Raw genomic sequence first — 18802 nt, forward strand, 5'->3', positions numbered from 1 at the left:
TCTCTTTTTCTCGAAAAGAACCCATCATATTGCTCTTCTTATCTGTCTCTTATTTTAGTAGCATTCATTTTTTGGTGCACAGGCATCCGCTTGTAAATGTCTTTAACTCAATGAACATGAACTGAGCATATAGCTACTCAATGTTAAGAAAAAACAAGGGAGGCTAGTACATAACTATGCTATAATGTTTATTCTGTCACCTCAAATAACAGTTATAATGTTGTTGATTTTTTTTTATAACAATCAGCAGTATTTGTAGGCAGTATAAAAGCTCTGTACAAAATATAACCATCCACAGCATTTTTTCTAGTATCCAAAATATTCCTCACCTTTACTTATGTACAGTATACCCAACTCTACTCGGTTGAAATTTCGTTTACTTCTACAAAGTATATATATATATATATATATATATATATATATATATATATATATATATATATATATATATATATATATATATATATATATATAAGCATCCATTATAACTTTTTGCCAAATACTGTCCTACAGTATTTTTATGAATCTGTCCAGGTGTTATTTTGTGGGTCAATTAACCTGTTATGACACTCTTCGAGAAACACATTGGGCTCTTAAATGTAATTATGGTGCAGGTATTTTTTTTTATAGCAAATTAAAGGATAATGTAATAACCAAAAAAAAGAATAATTGCAACATAATTTTGCTGAAACTGCCTTATGGCCCAAAAACATCACTTACAGTATCATTATAATAGTTTTTTTATTTGCATGAATTAAGGATCACGGCATCATAATTATGTAATACTAGCCTATCAGGCATACAAAAAGTGGATTTTCATCTATAGTGATTTCCTGTTTGTTGCCAAAGCTTTTCAACCCAAGTAACACATCATATTTAGTACTTTATATATAATGTTATATCTGAGTCCTCCATCTAAAATAAATACTCTACATTTCTTTAATCTTAATTTCAACCCATCATTTTCAAAACATAATTTTAATCAAAAATTTAAACTGCACAATCAAAATAGTAATAAAAGACATGTTTAGCAAAATATATTGTTAGTTAATATCAGCATCATCTAATATACATAATTTTGCACATTTAATTTTTTCTAGAAATATAGTAATACACATGAATATATTGGGCTGTGTTATATAGCAGTGGTCTTTTGCTTTAAAATACTTATTTACATTTTCTGCCCTTTCAATTTTTCTTCCAAATGCAGACTTTGTTTCAAATGTACAATGATATTACACAAACCTGGGCTATTCTTTTTGACTTTCTTAATGACCACTTAATGATCACTGTACAACCTTGCTATCATATATGTAGTCATGGTGTCCTATATATAACCTTAGGTCAGTTTCCTATTTGTTGGTTTTGCTATAAATGTTATATTTATGGCCTGTGTCTGACCTATGCTAATCTAGGAATACATCAAAAAAGCTATTATGGTTTAAAAAAAATAAAATAAAAAAAGATAATTTAATTTACATTAAACCAGCAGGAGTGTAGTTGCTTCATTTTAATCATAATTGAGTTATTATAACTTTTAATGATAATTTTAGATATCTAGTGGGCTTCAAAGCATGCACTTTTGGCCTGTACATCCCTTGTATTTGTTCTCTGAAAGACTGTGGCATTCCAATAGCATTCATCAGCATGCTAATGCTTTCTTAAAATATTTGAAAACTAGTTGATGACTGCAAGCTATTGTAAGTTAATAACAAGATATTATTATTATCTTTATTTATCTTTAAACTGTTTTTCTCATAACCATTAAATTAAAACTTTGCAGATGTTTGAGAAAAATCCAAGTCTAAATGCCAGATAAACAAACAAAAACTTTTGCAATTTTCTTTTCCTAACAGACATTCTTTGTTTCCACAACAGCCTATCAACAAAGCCCAAAACAAAGCTGTTTCTGAACTCTAGTGAAACAAATGTGTATCAAAAAGGGGTATATTGCTAAAGTGTTTATCAAGGAAAGGCATTTTGTGTTGCACTAGTACTCCCTATATTTTGAGCTCTTGAGCGGATTGATTCTATGGTGCATAATTTTTGGGTCGGATCATCATTTTCACAGTTTTGAAAGCTTGTCGGTAGCTAGATGGGTGTTGATTAGACAGACTGTGCCAGGTGCCCCAGAAGATCCCATTCCGAACCCCCTTGTAGTTTTTGTAATAGTATTTTCCATTGAGATTTGAAGACATGCAAGCATCAAACCACCAGCCTGAACTGTAGTAGGCCCCACAGTTCCCTGAAGGGTACATGTCATTGTCCTTGTCTGGGGTGGTGAAGAATTTTTGATCGTGGTTGTAATGCTTATTGAAATGCAAGGCATCTCCAGCCGTACCGGAATAGCCACTCACAGTCAGGCGGTACTTGAGATACTCATTTGAAACATAAAACTCTTCATACTTGGCATACTCCCGTATACCTTCAAAGTCCTCCAGCTCAATTCTGAGGATCATATCTTTGGTTTTGGTCAGCAGGTGAATCTTGTCGTTCCCCAGCCAGAACTCTCCCTTGAAGCTCCCAAAGCCGTTCTTGTACTCTTTCCAGGTGCGGTTGAAGCTAACACTGCCGTTGTGACGATGCTGCAGCACAGTCCACCCTCCTCCATAGGATTCCATGTCACAATAAACTTCAAAGGTGCTATTTCGGGGGTCAGGTGTGACTCTGTAGACGCCGTTCTTCTGCTCTCCCAACAAGAAATAATCAGAGCAATCTCGTGGTGCTATTATTGCAGCTGGGCAAACAGAAATACAAAAAAAAAAGTTTATTATAGTCAATATAGTATAGTTAGACCACTCTAATGAATACCTTTCTCTATTATCTATAGGGTGTGCCTTATTATATAAGAGATATCATCTTGTGCAGTTTGGCTATTCACACCATTTCACACATTTTATCTTATACAATGTATTATACTTATTGTAATTCACCCACATGAAGATTGTACTCGGGAATAGTTTTCAAAAGAAAAATCTTTTTCAGGTTAGATCATGATACTGTCGATGCAGCAGTGTATTTATATTACTATGGTCCCCCTTGCTGAAACATTTTTCTGTGACTATTGGCAGGCATCACAAAGTTAAAATTAGGTCTTTACAAATTTAACCTATGTTATTAGATTAAGTGTACTACTATTGGTAAAGATCCGGTCTATACTATCTACTCCAGTTGTTAACATTTAGGGAATACTTCATTCAGTATTTTAAGTTTCAAAGCATTGATTTATCTAAAAAATGCCCAGAAAAGCTAAGATGCTGCATCAGTATTTGCTTCCAAAGGTGGCTAAGATTATTATCAGACCCAGCTCAAATTACATACAAGTATAAGGTAAGATCTGGAGATCATCTTATGAGCATGGATCGTAGTTTTCCACAAAATAAAAAAAAAATCCTCTGATTAAAGAAAATAAAAATCAGTGTTACTCCGCAGTTAAAATGGAATTGTCGCCCCCTCACAAATTCTAAGAATACACAAACCGTATTATTGAATAACAGCTAACACAGGAAATATTTATTGGCACACTTTTAAACTCTTAAGGAAGTTACAAGCTCACTAGTGCCAACAATCAATACTAAACAAACTTATCATTTTACTTTAAACATTACATATACTTCTGTGTAGTAGCAATAAAACCCAAAAAATAGTATTTATATTAGTTAACACCAAGTTAGTCTTTGTCACCTGGGTGGCTATTGCCAAACTCATTGACCCGATCTTTAGGGGTGATTTCTATCATTTTCGACATCTTTAATGAAACAGTTTGTTCAGTAGCAACAACACACTGGATACTGAGGTAAACAGCAGCTAAGTTTCAACATGAATGATGTTCAAACTTGACCTCTGTACTTCATAAGCAGTTTTATTGAACAAGACTATTTAAGGCAATTTAAAACAAAAATTGCCTGTGTTGGTGATTATATATGATAGTTGTATTGATTTGGTTAATAAACAAATAAAAAAAAAATGCTTATGCCCCACCTCAAGTGTAAAACTAAAACTTCTCTGACACCATAGACAATCCATGATTTCCCGTGTTATTCTGCAGCAAACGGATTCCTAGGATCCCTTCTTATGAGTGATGAATATGCCAGGTGATAGTGAAGGTGCCTGTTCGCTGTACTGTATGTATATGTATATTGTCACAATAACACTAAGATATAAAAACTGATCATCAAACTGAGATTACATTTAATGGGGAGATTCTTAATTGCATTATGATGTTCCACAATTTAACTCTCTTGGGAACCACTTTCCTGATTTATATTAAACTTTGGACATTTGCTGAGTTGTTTTTCTGCATTCTTTGGACAAAATGATTGTGTTTACTGACCTAATAAGTATTATTTACTTTGGTCTCAACATTTCTTTATTGCTATCAAGTAAACTTTTTTTTTATATATAGTTTGTTACTGTTAAAGTACGTTGTTATTAAATCAGACAGATTTGTCATGGATATCTGTATACCAAATACTTGATAAGTTTAATTACTGTGTAATATAAATATATTGCATGTTTCCTGGGTGGCTTCCTTTTTACTACTTCAAAACATTTACCAGTCTGCTATTATCAATTTATTTGAAAAAGAGCATTATCTGGTGTACAGATTATAAGATTATGGTTGAAACTGGATTATATTGAAGCTCCCAAAGCCGTTACTAATAAATAGAATTCATATTCAGTTTTTTTCTGACAAGATATTCCTTCTAAATTTATTTTCTGATGTTTTTGCAATGTCTCAAACTTCAGAAAAACATTTGCTCTCACACTTAAACTCAAATGAGAAATTCCTACACTGTTGCAGCATTAACAAATTAATCAATTTTCCTTACAGACCCTTTGAGACATCAGATACCAACCTGTTATTATATTATCTACTATATATGACTTTATTTTATTTTTTTTTGGTCTAAAAATAATTAACAGGTGATATTTTTATGTTTAGCTCTGAAACATTATTAGAAAAATAAATAAATAAACTTACATGGTTTTGGGGTCTCTACCGCACACTGGCTGGAACACTTGTTGTTTAATTTGTTCACAACCCCTGTTAGATTTTCCACCTTACCATCTACCATAGCCTCCACATTCTTTATGTTCAGGAGGCTCATCTCTTCCATGCGACCCTGCAATGTGATAATCTGGTTCCTTGCGTTCTTTAAACTATTAGACATCTTGTACATTTTGTTTTGCAGCTCATGGATGTTAGGGTCATGCTTTTGCCCATGTCCCCCTGTGCTTGATGTTTCATGTCCTGGCACTTCACCGCTGTCCTTTTGCAGGCTCTCATCGGCTTGCTGCTTGCACTCCAGGCAGGAGCTCTTGAGCTTGTTCACAACTTCTTTAAGATTCTGCAGCTCTTTCATTGTTTTCTCTAGCATTTTAAACTGTTTAGGTAGCTCTATGGTCAGAGGTGGCAAGGTCACCTGGTATGGGCATTCTTCCCCCTCCCCACACTGACCACTGGGTCTGAGTTTAATGGGACAAAATGCATTCCCTTTTGTTTCCTTGTTATGTTGTTCTTGTGAACTTGCAGAGTACTCTGTACTGACTAGCAATGTAGTCTCAAACAGAAACAGCAGGGCAATCTTCATGTTTGCAGATATAGTATCTGATGTAAGGCTTTCTTTCTGGAGAAATGTAAGAGCTGCTCATACTTCTGCAGATATCTCATTAACATCAGGCAGGGAGCAGTCACTGTTTAGGAAAGGGTGGGTGGGAACTTGTTGCGTAAGTGTTTACGAGACAGATATAATACCACAGAAAAAGAGTAGGCAGGACTTGGCTGAATTTCAACATCTGTCATCCAAACTTTTACTCAGTAAAATGCCTGTTTTATAGTAATTGTTCACTTGAGGTAATCACAGAATTTAGTGAGTTCATTCTTTTAAATTACTTTTTAAGCTTAGGTTTTTTTTATTTATTTTTTTAAATAAAAATAGTTGTCTCCAGTTTTTTACTCTGGTTTTTATCTCCAATGTGGTATGCCCAATTATTATCTGTATCCTTGGCTCACTGCTTGCAACCCCACCAACTTGGGAAACAGAGGCTGCCAATCTGTCATTTTTCTTGCTGTGGATCCACAGCAAGGCCACCAGACCTATAGTGCTGGAGGACAACACAGATCTGGAAGCTCCACTGTAGAACCACAGGGGCTGCTGATGCATGGTAAGCTGTGGATTCCCCTGCTGACCTAAGCCTTCCCTACCTGGCAGCGCTCAGCCAATTGTGTGCTGCCCCCTAGGAACTCCCTGTCACAGTTGGCTGTGACATAGCCTGGATTTGAACTTGCGATCCCCAAGCTATAGGGCACATCCATGTAGAGTGCCTTTGCTGGATGTGCCACATGGGAGCTCCCTTTCTGTTTTTTTTTTTTTTTTTAATAGATACATCACAGTATATTAAATACAATATATGAGAATGATCTTTTACCACTCATGTCTTTGAGAACTTAAAGAATTATCTACCTAATAAAAGACAAGGAGAACTCACTCATCCTTGGACTTCTTGCTAAATCTATGGGTTTTTCTGGAAATTGATTTCATGTACTGATACTTATTAAAATTAAGGGGTAGATGTACCAAGGTGGGCCAGTAACAGCACAAACATACCGCAATTTGCATTTTGGTTATGACACTTCGCAAAGTGCACATTTTGTCATATGTACTAAGAAAAAATATGTTAACGGAGAGAACCGCAATATACTAATTTAAATATTATTTGCATCATCTTAGCGAGATCTCTAGCTATTTTCAAATAAAATAGGGGCAGTTGAGTTGTGCCCTAAGGATAACGTCTATACATGCAAGGGTGCAATAATCAAAATAACATTGTTTTTGATAAATGTAAACAATGTCATCTGTACAACGCATTCTGTTCCGTCTTCATTTTACCTATTTTTATACTGTTGTATATATAAAAAATGAAAGCCAGTTTAATCCCATCAGATTTTATAGTGGGGCACCAACCTTCCCCAACAAGCTTTTCATAATCATACAGTAGACCCTCGCTAAACCAGACATAAGGAGGTGTCGGATTTAAAAACAATACAGTAAAACACATACAGCACACACATACATTTACTGTTCTCGATGTATTTTAAATATAAATCATTGCGCTGAAATAACACTAATGTGTTTTGGATATGCTACACATTACACTATGTAAAAATATAAATCTCTACAATAGGCCAATACAGTATACAGTACAGTAATAAAATCAAATGAATACCCAGCACACTTTTTTTTGTACTTTAGCCTACTGATAACACAAAATAAATAAATAAATATTATTTATAAGTTGGTCTAGTAGCCTAGACAATTAACACACAGTAGGTCACTATACAGATGCTCACAATGATCTGGAGGGGTTAGTGGCACCTGTATGCAGTCTATTGCTCCCAACACGCTGGGAAAACCAGAAATGTCATAGAAATTTGTTTTCGAGGCTTGTAAGTACACCCTGACTTTAGTGAAAATGAGGTACTTGGGTGTTTGTCTCAAAAATACATTGAGCACAACTGGCAACACACAAGACAAAGTGGACTGGGAAATGCCAACAACAGTTGTGATTGTTTAAAAACATGCTTTCAAAAGTTCTTAACAAATTGATGCAATTGAAAGTGTTGCAATTGCCTGCAGTTTTAGTACATCTCATTACAATATTTTGATCCCTCATTTGCAGTCTCATCTCCACCCTGTTTTTGCGAATTTCTGCAGGAATGCCCAGAATTACATATTCATTTAATGCTAAAGCGCAAATAAGAACTGCATGTTTTGTACATTTCATTCTGCACTTCTGACTAGTTTGTGTGTGATTTGCAACGACTGTGACAGACGCAAAACTTTAATACATCTACTCCTAAGTGTAAGGAATATACAGACAGGGTTTCCCAGTCTAATTATTGTAGCCAGATATGGGCTTCTTTAGATGTTGCATTGTTTGGGGGGGCTTGTTTTTACATGGCTCCATTATTTGTACGCATATCCAAAAATCCCCCCTGAAACCAATATTCTTGATATAATGTTGTTCCAATCATAACTTTTCTCATGGTCCACTGTCCCTTTCCATAACTTAGAAAGACAAAACCGAAATGTCACCTTCTTGCCCTGCGCCACTGACTGTAGTAACTTTGTGCCAACTGAAGCGAATGGAATTATTAATTGTCGCATATAAATGCTTGTTTTTGAGAGAAACCTGACACTACCCTACACTCATGCTGCACATACAAATAGACAGCCCCGCCTTTAATAATACAACTTTTGTGAAGATCCAACTATTATGATGCTATGAAAAATCTTTGAATCTGCATGTCATTGTTCTGCTTTTCCGTATTGCACAATGCACTCAAGATTGATAAAAAAAAAAAAAAAAAAAAAAAAAAAAAACTGGTTCGGATAGTCAGCCATAAACACTTTTAATAGGAATAAGAACTTTGTAGGATTAATTTGGGGATAACCAGGGATTTATGTTTAATGTAGTTGGGTGTACCTGGAACTGTAAAAGCATGATATAAATTATGAAAAATGCGGCTATTATGGCAGAGAGTAACGTGGAAGTTTACAAACATTTATGCAAAATAAATGTATTTAAAAAATAGTATAAATCGAAAAATATATGTATTGCCTTATACTCAGGAAACAATGTGGTCTGGTGGTTAAAGTCCAGGGCTTGTAACCTGAAGGCCATCAGTTCAAATCCCACCTCTTTGTGCTCCATCCTGTGGATAAGATGTTAAATCAATGTCCTGTTGTAAGTGACTCTGCATATAATGCACAGTTCACAGCCTACCTCTGTAAAGCACTTTGTGATGGTGGTCCACTATGAAAGGTGCTGTATGAAAATAAATAAAGATATTATACATAAGCAACAAAATGCATAGTCACTATCAATTGAAAATATAGTGTCACATCTCACAATGGCCTGTGGTTGAATGACCTATGAATGAGTATACTTCTTTCAAAATTGGAACATCCTACAATATTTTCTGTTTGCCTTCTATCCCATCAAAAAGACTAACCTTAAATAAATTGGTGACAACTTAAATTAATTTATAAAATGCCAAACGTATCATTTTAATTTGTCAGCTGGTTAGAGCTGGCAAAGCATTTGAACATGTCAGTTGCAGCAGTTTAAATGACTGCTAGTTCCAGTCTAACTATGACATCTCCCGGAGACCAAAAGCCAAAAGCTTTGATTTGGCCAGCAGATCAGTCAGTGTCTAGAATAGCTAAATCAAGTTGTATTATGGGGAAGTTTTGAACAGTTATTTTTCTCCAAACTTTGTAAAAGCAATTTGAAACAGCAATAAAGCCAAATGAACCCCAGTTTTTTGTACATTTTGTCCAATGTCTGCACTCCTTCTTTGTGACAGTGGTGGTGTAGTTGTTGGATAAGTTTGTGGTTCCCACAGTGCTTCAAAAGATGATGGGCTCATTTAATGAATATGCTATAGAATTTCCTTGGTAAACAACAATAAAAGGAAACCGCATGCAATGAAACTATTTTCAATTCTAAGGATATTAAAGCAGCATAATTGACTAGCTGTTACTCAACAGAAAATAAATATCATCCTGTTGTTTCTTAGTTAGGTCGGTGAACACGTCAAGCTATTTTGTAACCATTAGCATAACAAATCTTAAACAGATTTAAACTTGTTTGTGGCCATGCACAAAATGCTGCTGTTGTGGGGTTTTTTTCTCCAATAAATGAAGATTGTCCCTCTCTGTGTTTTTTTCTCACATATACTGGAGTTGATGCTGGTCTCTGTTGAACTGTTTCACACAATTTTCCTAACAAGAACAGCTGTACTTTCACAATAGCCACAAACCACTGACATTCACTTCAGATGACCCTGAACTTAAACTTTAAAGGAAGTAAACTTCTGTATCTGGTAAAAGTCACAAGGAGGTAAAAAGAGTAAACAATGTTATATTATATAGTTTGCTTCTAGATTGGTAGATTATATTAACATTAGCTCTGTTGCAGCCTATTCAGTTATCATTTCTGTAAATAAGCTGTACACAAACATTGGATCAAATTATATTTGTGTTTCAGTATATTTTTTAACATTTTAATCTAGGGAACTTAACTTTTTCGTTAAATGTATCTAATGTAGTTTTACATTTGCATAAAGTTATGTGATAAATTTAGGTATTTAACTTGTAATATTGTATATATATATATATATATATATATATATATATATATATATATATATATCAGTAAAATTAATCAAACGAACATATTTGCTTTTAATCTTTAGCTATTTTCCATTGGAAAAATAAGAGGAACCAGAGTTGCTGAGCTGAAAGCCAGTTACACCTTGCTGCATGAGACTTTAAAGAGGTACGTAAGATGCGCTACAATAAATGATGTAGGACTCTGTAAAAGCAATGATATTGATAAGTTATTTTTCCAAAACTACAGTAGAACCTCAGAGTTAGGAACATCTTGAGAATGGAGGTTGTTCGTAAGTCTGAAATGTTTGTAACTGAAAACGGAATTGCCAATGGTTTTATTAAATGTGGACACCTGCTGTCTACACCCTCAATCTGGTGACTAAACAAGGATACAGTACGGTAATACAACACTCATATTGTTTTGGTTCTAAAGTTTTTAAAACAGTACTACAAATTGAAAAAAAGGCTACATTTAAGTTAATATTGAAGTCATAACTAGCAAAAACACAGATTTAAACATCTAGGAAAACCTGGGTTAACGTAGTGCTTGTTTTAAACAAAATGCATTCATGCAGCTCCTTAGGCTTTAAAAAAAAAAAAAAGACTGTGCTTTGTTTAAAACTAAAATGTTTCTAGTAAAATTGCCTGTGCTTGCTTTGAAATCTGCCTCACCTTTCTGGATACATTTGTTGGTACAGTAATTTTGCCTTCTCCATGACCAGCATGCCACTTCTAGGAGCAGCTATGTGGTTACATTTCAGTCATTGTTGAGTGATTGCATACTTCTGGTTGAAAGTGGGGTGTTTGGTAGACTGGTCAATCTAATGTAACTTTGGTGTTCATAACTCTGGGGTTCTACTGTACATTTACTTTGTGACAAAATGACAGAAATAGTCAATAGCTGATTGTTGGACAGAAACTCATTCATTGATAGGAATTAATACTTAATAAGGTTATGGAATTTATGAAATTTCAATACAATACTGTGACCTCTCCAACAAATAGTACACAGCAGTCAGAGATCCGGATGCTGCAGGATGCTAAACACTTTACAGCAGAAATTGAGAGACAGAAACAGGAGTTGGAGCGGGCTGACCACTTTCCTGAAGGATTTGACACTGAAGTCAGTAAGATGAGACAGCAGCTCTTGAAGTTTCAGAATGACCTTAATGAGGCAGAGGAGATCGACTATAACCTGCAGTATAAGCTTGAGAGGTAAGTTGCCTCTTTTGACAATTTACCCGGAGCAGCGAGCAAGTGTCTTTCAGGCCATCCCCACCATCTTAGCATCATGATTCCTCTTCAATGGTACCAATTGTTATAGCAAACAGTATCTTCCTTAAACTGTTGACATCCCAGTTTTTCACTACAGCCGGTTGAGATCATAGTATTCCTGATTCCGCACAGCTGCATATAAAGGCTCCTTTGGGTAGTTTTAGTCATGCTGTTTTTGTGTTATTTTTTTTGTTTCAGTTTCAGTTAAGAGTTTAAATACAGACCACAGCACCACTATCAAGACACACTGTAGCTGACAAGCAGACAAGCGTTTTGATGAGAAGTCTTCGTTTTGTTTTGTGTGGGTTGGTGTTTTGATTTGTTTCAGGGTTGATATTGGCTCTAACGCTGTTGATTTATAGTTTGTGTTAAATAGAGAATAATGCATGGGGTAATGTGTGATATGAGAATTGAATGCCCACCCAAGGGGTGGGATGCTACATAAACGTTAAAGGTGGTTATACACAACCATAACCTCTAAGCATTCCACCATTAAATTCTCGTTTATCACACACTACCTCGTGCAGTATTTCATATAATCTGAGCAATTTTTTTTCCTGCCAAAAAGTTCTGTGTTGTTTATTTATAGGAAATGTCAATCAGATAAGCCCATTGAAAAAATTGCTCACCAGTTATTATTTCAGTATTAATGTCTGATGAGGCAGTCATTAACTGCTAGATACTTGACTATGATTGTATTTTTTTAATTTTTTTTTTTTTTTAAATCGCTGCAGTAAAAATATTGTTCACAAATGTGGATTTGCCCTATATGGTGTCGCAGACGGTTCTGGCATGTCCCTTTTGTGCTCTAAGTTATTAGATCCTTTTGCATGGAAAGCCTTGGTTGCAAGGGTGTGCGGTTTTTTGATGGATCCAGATTCAATTAAAATGTGTTTGCCCACTCATGATGGGAATGAGAATGTAGAGATGGGAGTCCTGCTAACAAGATTTAAGTTTTTGCTGGTATCAGGCTTTTAAAGACTGTCACCCACATGTGTGAGCAGAAACTGACTCACTGAGAGCAGAAACTGACCCAAGGTTGGAGTTGAAGCAGGTTGATCTTTGGAATACAAATTGAAGGTTTGTGAAACTGTAACAAATATTGTAATGACTATAATGTATTTTTAAAGAATGTACAACCAGAACATATTATTATCAGAACTTCTCACTGGCCTTACACAGCAGTTCATTGCACTGAAGGTCAGACTGGCCTGCTGAAAGTTCCAAACCTCCCTTATCAGGCAAAAGCATCTTTTTTAATTCTACTCAGAGCCTCAAAACATTCTGATCCAGCGAGAGCAGAATGGCAGAATCTGTGGAGCACAGTTAATATGCTAGAAGCAATCAAACTAGGTTTGATTATAGTAATAAAAAACAAAAGTATTTAAATAAATAAGAAACCTAATATAATAACATTAAGTAAATGTATGAGCAGTACTAAGTTTTAATATTCAAGGTTGTATTTGCTGCTAAGCAGGTGCCTAATTAAAAATTAGCCTCTTGTATAAACTTTACATATAAAGTGAACCGATTTGTAACCTTGTCCTTACCTGCCTGTAGTAAAGCAGAGTTGAAAATGACTCATTGGTTTTGGCCAGTGTAACTGGGATTTTTTGATGGTCAGCGATTTAAAAGCCAACATCCTCTCTATATGAGCGCTCGCATTAATATTAACAAACAAAATACCTTTCGGATAACAGAAGATAGGGGTTTATATTATATATATACATATAATATATATATATATATATATATATATATATATATATAGTATTTATATATATATATTATATTTAATTAATCTTGGACAGTCATGTTAAGTTAGATATTGGTTTGAAATAATGAGTATTGGAAAATGCTTACGATAGTGTTTCATATTATCAACACTAAAATTGGCAAAAAGCAGTGGTTGTCTTAAAACCTGGTTTAACTGGATTTTGTATGAACAGTGAAGAAGGTCAGATTTAGTTCAGTCACTATAACACGATGGCATTATAATATATTAGTGATTTATTTATATATAAGTAACTGGACATTCCATTAAAAGCTTAAAAGATTTATCAGTGGAGTAAAATAATATGACAATTTCTAGCAGCAACTGTTATACTGAAGCAACTTAATTAGAAATACATCTTATAATATCATTTCAAGTTAAAGTTAAAGAACATATTACAAGTTTATTATAACGGAATAATGGCATTGGCAATATTGCAAACATATTGTTAAGACACATTTGCAATAATGTTCATTTAATTTAATCAATTTAAGAATTGGTTCAGTTTCTCCAACTAAACAAAAAGTATTTTAGACATTACAACATCAATTGAAGTAAAGAATGTACATGTTTAGGTTTTATAAAGGTTTTACTGCAGTAATAAATAGAGGTATTTATTTACAGGAAAACTGTAGAGGTTAAAAGTGAAAGAATTAAATGTTTATCTCAGACACAGTATAATTCTAGAAGGGCATTAGACCTTCAAAAAATAAAGCATAGTCTTTGGCATCTCAAAATAGGATTCAGTGTTGGCTCTTAAAAGTGGGATTTGCCAACCTTGAATGATAACCAACTGAAGGTGCTTTAAGAAAGTCAGGAGTATATATCTCAGTATATTATAAGAAAATAATGAGAGCTAAGTTATAAAAATTAGGATGTAAGCTTTTTTTATTATCTGAAAAGATACGGGTCCAGGCGTCTCTTGAATCGCCCAAAAAATGACTTCATGCAGTGAATTTGGAAAAGTGCTTACAGTGGAGTTTCATATTAATTAAAACACTAGCCTTGGCAAGTAAACAGGGTGTCTGAAACCTGCTTGTGCAGGTGTTTTTTTGAAACAGAGAGAGAGAGAGGTCAGGCTTGGTCCAAGCATGGTACAAGTTAGTATAAGGCTATTGTATTTAACATGTTTATTATAGCCTGTATTTTAAATAAAAATAACTGGACATGCCACTGTATGCTTAGTGGTCTTATTCAAAGGCTTATGATAAACCCCTACACTCTTTGTCAAATACTCTGTTAACATACATTTGTATATGAAGTTAAACTGACCCATTGACAACACACTGAAAAGGTAACATAATGTGCGGCTAAGAGGGCATCTTTTTTTTTGACCCAGGTTAATATAAGTAAATAGATCTGGTGTTACATATTAAAGACATCTCTCATATATACAATAATACTTGTATTGTATTTGGTAGCAAGAACCCTGTGAACTCTAGTTCACCTAATTTTAGGGAAGGAGGGGTGGAAGATAGTGAACCATGAGCTCACATTCAATTAGTCTTAAAAAAAAGTTGACCGGATCCTTCTAGAATGTATCATTACCTCAAAGATAAGAACTATCAAGGCAGATTGATGATCAGATTTAATTGGGACCCCTGATGCATTCAATGGAGGGAAAATCCTATAAAAACCAAGGTAAAACCTCAGTCAAGTATCACGCAACTTTTATAACTACAAGTTGTGTGATCCATGCTCTAGAGATCTCTGAGAAACTGATTGCTGTTTGGGCATTCAATTCTCATATCACACATTACCCCATGCATTATTTTCTGCCTTTTGGAGACAGTTCTTATTTTTCAATGTATCCTATACAACACTTCCATATACTGGAAGGTAAGCATATATTTGAATTGAATATCTCTTTTATATTGATCCATTGCTATAAGGTACAGGATTTATATTTTAGCTTTTGAGAGTGATATATTGAATGTTCTAGAACGTAGCGATGGACACTTAGCTTTTTGCATTTTATAGCCTAAAGGCTAAGCATATGATAACCATTGTATTACTGTATTGAAGTACTAATGCTGTTAAACCTGTAAAGGCACTGGAAACGCCCAGGCTGCCTATTAGCAGGGATCCAAAGTGGTCTGCAACCACTTGGTCAATTTTTAAAGCATTTAATAAACCACAAAGAGCTCTACTACTGCTCTGATTTGTTAAAACTTCAAATTAAATGAGTCTGTGTCATTTTCTTGAACATTAAAAAGTTGTCTGGACGTATAGCACGCCCAGTACATAAACAAAACCACTCACAGGAGTTTAAAACATCTCTGTCCTCCTTAAACGTCTCCCTTGAGTTTAAGAGTGTGCTCGGAGCACATACAAATAAAAAGAGCATGTGAGAAATCTGACAATGAGAACAATAACATGGGGTAATGTCAAAATACTGAGTATAAACAAATATTGGGAAGCAGGTAATTCTTGTAAACCCACAATTATAAATAACAGGTGCTTGTGTAACGCCCAGCTAATAAATACTAGTTCAACTTGGGGGCTTCCTGACACAACACCAAGTGCCGCAAAAGGTTGTTACACTAAGCTGTGTTCACTTAAATGTTGTACTGTATTTTCCTGTTGGGTTGTTGATCAAATGACTTAATAATGTAACTTATGAAAATAAGTTACAATGAGTTAAATGCTTCCTGTTCTTATAAAATGCCTCTTCTGCAAACCTGTTTCAGTACAATAGGCAGAATGCTTATTTAGCAGTAAAACAGAAATAATATTATGTTGAAACTTCCTTTTTATTTCTGGGAAATTCCATTAAAAACTGAAAATTTCTTTTGCTTAGGCACAAGTGTTTGACCTTACTGTACCTGCTTGCAGCCCAGTATTCATACTGCTGTTAACACTGCCACAGACACAGGTGTACATAAAGCACTTTATTTAATATACAATGGGAAAAAGAAGCACTGTATTTAACACCTGGTTATGCTACAATTAGGGCATTTGTATTTTACACCTTGAAGCGGTTTTAAAAAATAAATCGTTTGCTTTTGGACCCACATTGGAAAAAGTAAAGTGCAAAATAATGGGAATAATGGAAAATGTATTACTATAATTCAAATAACGGTTGCTGTGCCACTTTGTATATGTTGTTTTAATACTTCAAGTGCTAGCTGAACATTTTGACTCTGTTGGATTTTTTATTTAATCACAGTTCCATATAATAATAAATACACTCTATAAAGCACAATGCTTATTAATATAAGGAAACACTGCAGTTACATGTGCCAAAATTGAATATAAATATTTCTAAATACATTGAAGCACCATGTTGCAAGACATTTAGCCATTCTCCGTCTTCACCAAGAAAGACTGGGCCGTCTTGATAATCTTGAGATAAGCAGCAGAATTCATATAAACCCTAGTACCTGCAGTGCTGTAATTGGAACATTTTGACTTTACTGTGAAGGTATATAATACTAGCACAAAAAAAGATAAGACGGCATGGTTCAGCTGTAGAAATGTCAATGTTCCTGTATTCAAATTGAACTGTTCAGTTTTTTTAATTCAAATTTTGTCCTACTTGTCAGGATTCTAGCACCATAAAAAGTATTATGAGTTTCATGACCATTTTGAAATGTTGTTTTTTTAAATATATAATAGTAAATGTTTTATTGAGGACATTCATTTACAGAATGTTACTTTGATATTTGTCCTCCCACAGTAGACTGGGAGAGCACATAGTCCTATGAAAAATGGCCATACATATTTTCAACACACAGGACTTGATTCATGTCTCACCCTCAAAAAAAAAAAAAAAAAAAAAAAAAAAAAAAATTTTAGCCTGTAACCAATGAAATCATTTTAATTAAGAACATATACATGACATACCCTACTGATGTTGTAATCCATGACTCTTACATGAAATATTTAAAGTGTTGGAATTTGAAAGTTATTTTTTTTCTTTGAATTGTATAGCCATGTGATAGACAGATGTGCCAGTTGCAAGACTTCCAAGATAGATGTAGTGATGCTTTTTTATTACTAATTTGTATCCTGTTTTAAAATTGAAAAAATACAGTATATACCTAAATAATAGAGCTGCACATGGTATTTAGTGGTCAACCTACAAACAGGCTTGAGTTTTACCTCAAAAGCTATATCCCATTGTAAACTGGCTCTTTTTGAGCTCAATGGGGATTCGGGTTTAAAAACAGAAAATAAACACCCCTCATTCCGCTGCAGTGGTTTAAACCATGTGGGGTTGGATAATTTAAGGAATTGATTGCAGCACCTCTGAGTCCACACCACACTGATTACTTTTCTCACTGTATACCATAAAAATGGACCACTATCACTTCCCGTCTCAATATCACAAACTGTTTCTTCTCCATTACATTGCTCAGGCAAACACAAGTGAATTTTAGTTTGACTACTTAAATACAAAGCTTTTGATTTACTCACCAAATAAGCCACTTATTATTTACACTTCGTAATAAGGAATAACAAAAAATAAAAAAAACCTGGAGAAATTACTGCAGACATCTTGGCCTCTTTTCTGTAATACAATGTCACGGTGTCCATTGTAGAATATAGAGCAGAATATGATAGAAGTAGCATTTCTATATAAAGTTGATCCCAGTATTTTCTCGTATTACCTGTCATATTCCACCGACACCTATACCCCTTTTTCACTGGCACATCCAAGCCATGAGTGCCCCGGCGTCTTCCACTGGATAATGTATTCAGTAATTTATGAAGAACAAAAACAAAGAAAAACACAACCATAACTTCTGGATCCACTGTCAAGCTGAAATCTGCCCCTTCCTCACATTATGTATCTTTAAAACAGACAAAATGACATTTTTATTTTGATATTTGACACAAAATACGAATACATTAGTAATAACACATAGTTAAGTAATCATCTGTTTAATCTATATAGTTTATTCATCACTGAGGTTTGCTGTTAACTTTCAGTATTGCATTTTATACACATACATACATCATTTTCTACACAGCAGAAGGGCTTTTGTCCAAAACGTCTTGAAATATATATTTTAACCAGTTAAATCATTTAAACATTATGTGTACATCCAAAAAAAGGAAATACATGTGTACATTTTTGTACATTGCAGTTATATCTCCTTCATTTATATATACCTCCTTCAAAAAAATTATATATATATATATATATATACATATAATATATATATATATATATATATAGCTCAAAGAGACAGCTGCTCTGTTTTCGATATGTTGTACATATCTTTCCAGGGAAATATATTATATATATATATAAAAGATTCCCTCATTGAAACGATATATATGATATATATATAATATATATACTAATATATGGACGCAATTGGCTCTACCGATTATCATATATATATATATATATATATATATATATATAAATATTAATATATATATGGATATATATATATATATATATATATATATATATATATATTCATATACAGTAGTATTTAGCTGATGCCTTTATCCAACTATATGTAGCTTTCATTACTATATTTACTATGCTAAACCTGTACTTTGCTCTATTGTATAATTCTTGCTTACGTTTTGGTTTACTGAAAATGGCATTAAG

At 34.0% G+C, this 18802-nt stretch overlaps 2 protein-coding genes across 2 annotated transcripts in view; one reads left to right on the top strand and one right to left on the bottom strand.

The window, feature by feature from the left end:
* ccdc146 (coiled-coil domain containing 146) overlaps positions 1–18802 on the top strand; it is a 57416-nt gene that overhangs the window by 4613 nt on the left and 34001 nt on the right. The window contains exons 3-4 of the mRNA XM_041257479.1: positions 10265–10347; positions 11187–11396. Coding sequence (XP_041113413.1) covers positions 10265–10347; positions 11187–11396 — 293 coding nt within the window. The remainder of the gene's footprint in view (positions 1–10264; positions 10348–11186; positions 11397–18802) is intronic.
* On the bottom strand, positions 490–5707 carry fgl2a (fibrinogen-like 2a). Its single transcript, XM_041257482.1, has 2 exons — positions 4985–5707; positions 490–2737 (listed from the first exon to the last, which is right to left on the bottom strand). Exons 1-2 carry the CDS (start codon positions 5592–5594, stop codon positions 2031–2033), a joined length of 1317 nt encoding a protein of 438 aa, XP_041113416.1. The 5' UTR covers positions 5595–5707; the 3' UTR covers positions 490–2030.

Source organism: Polyodon spathula, chromosome 8 (genome assembly GCF_017654505.1).
Source record: "Polyodon spathula isolate WHYD16114869_AA chromosome 8, ASM1765450v1, whole genome shotgun sequence".
Taxonomy (NCBI): domain Eukaryota; kingdom Metazoa; phylum Chordata; class Actinopteri; order Acipenseriformes; family Polyodontidae; genus Polyodon; species Polyodon spathula.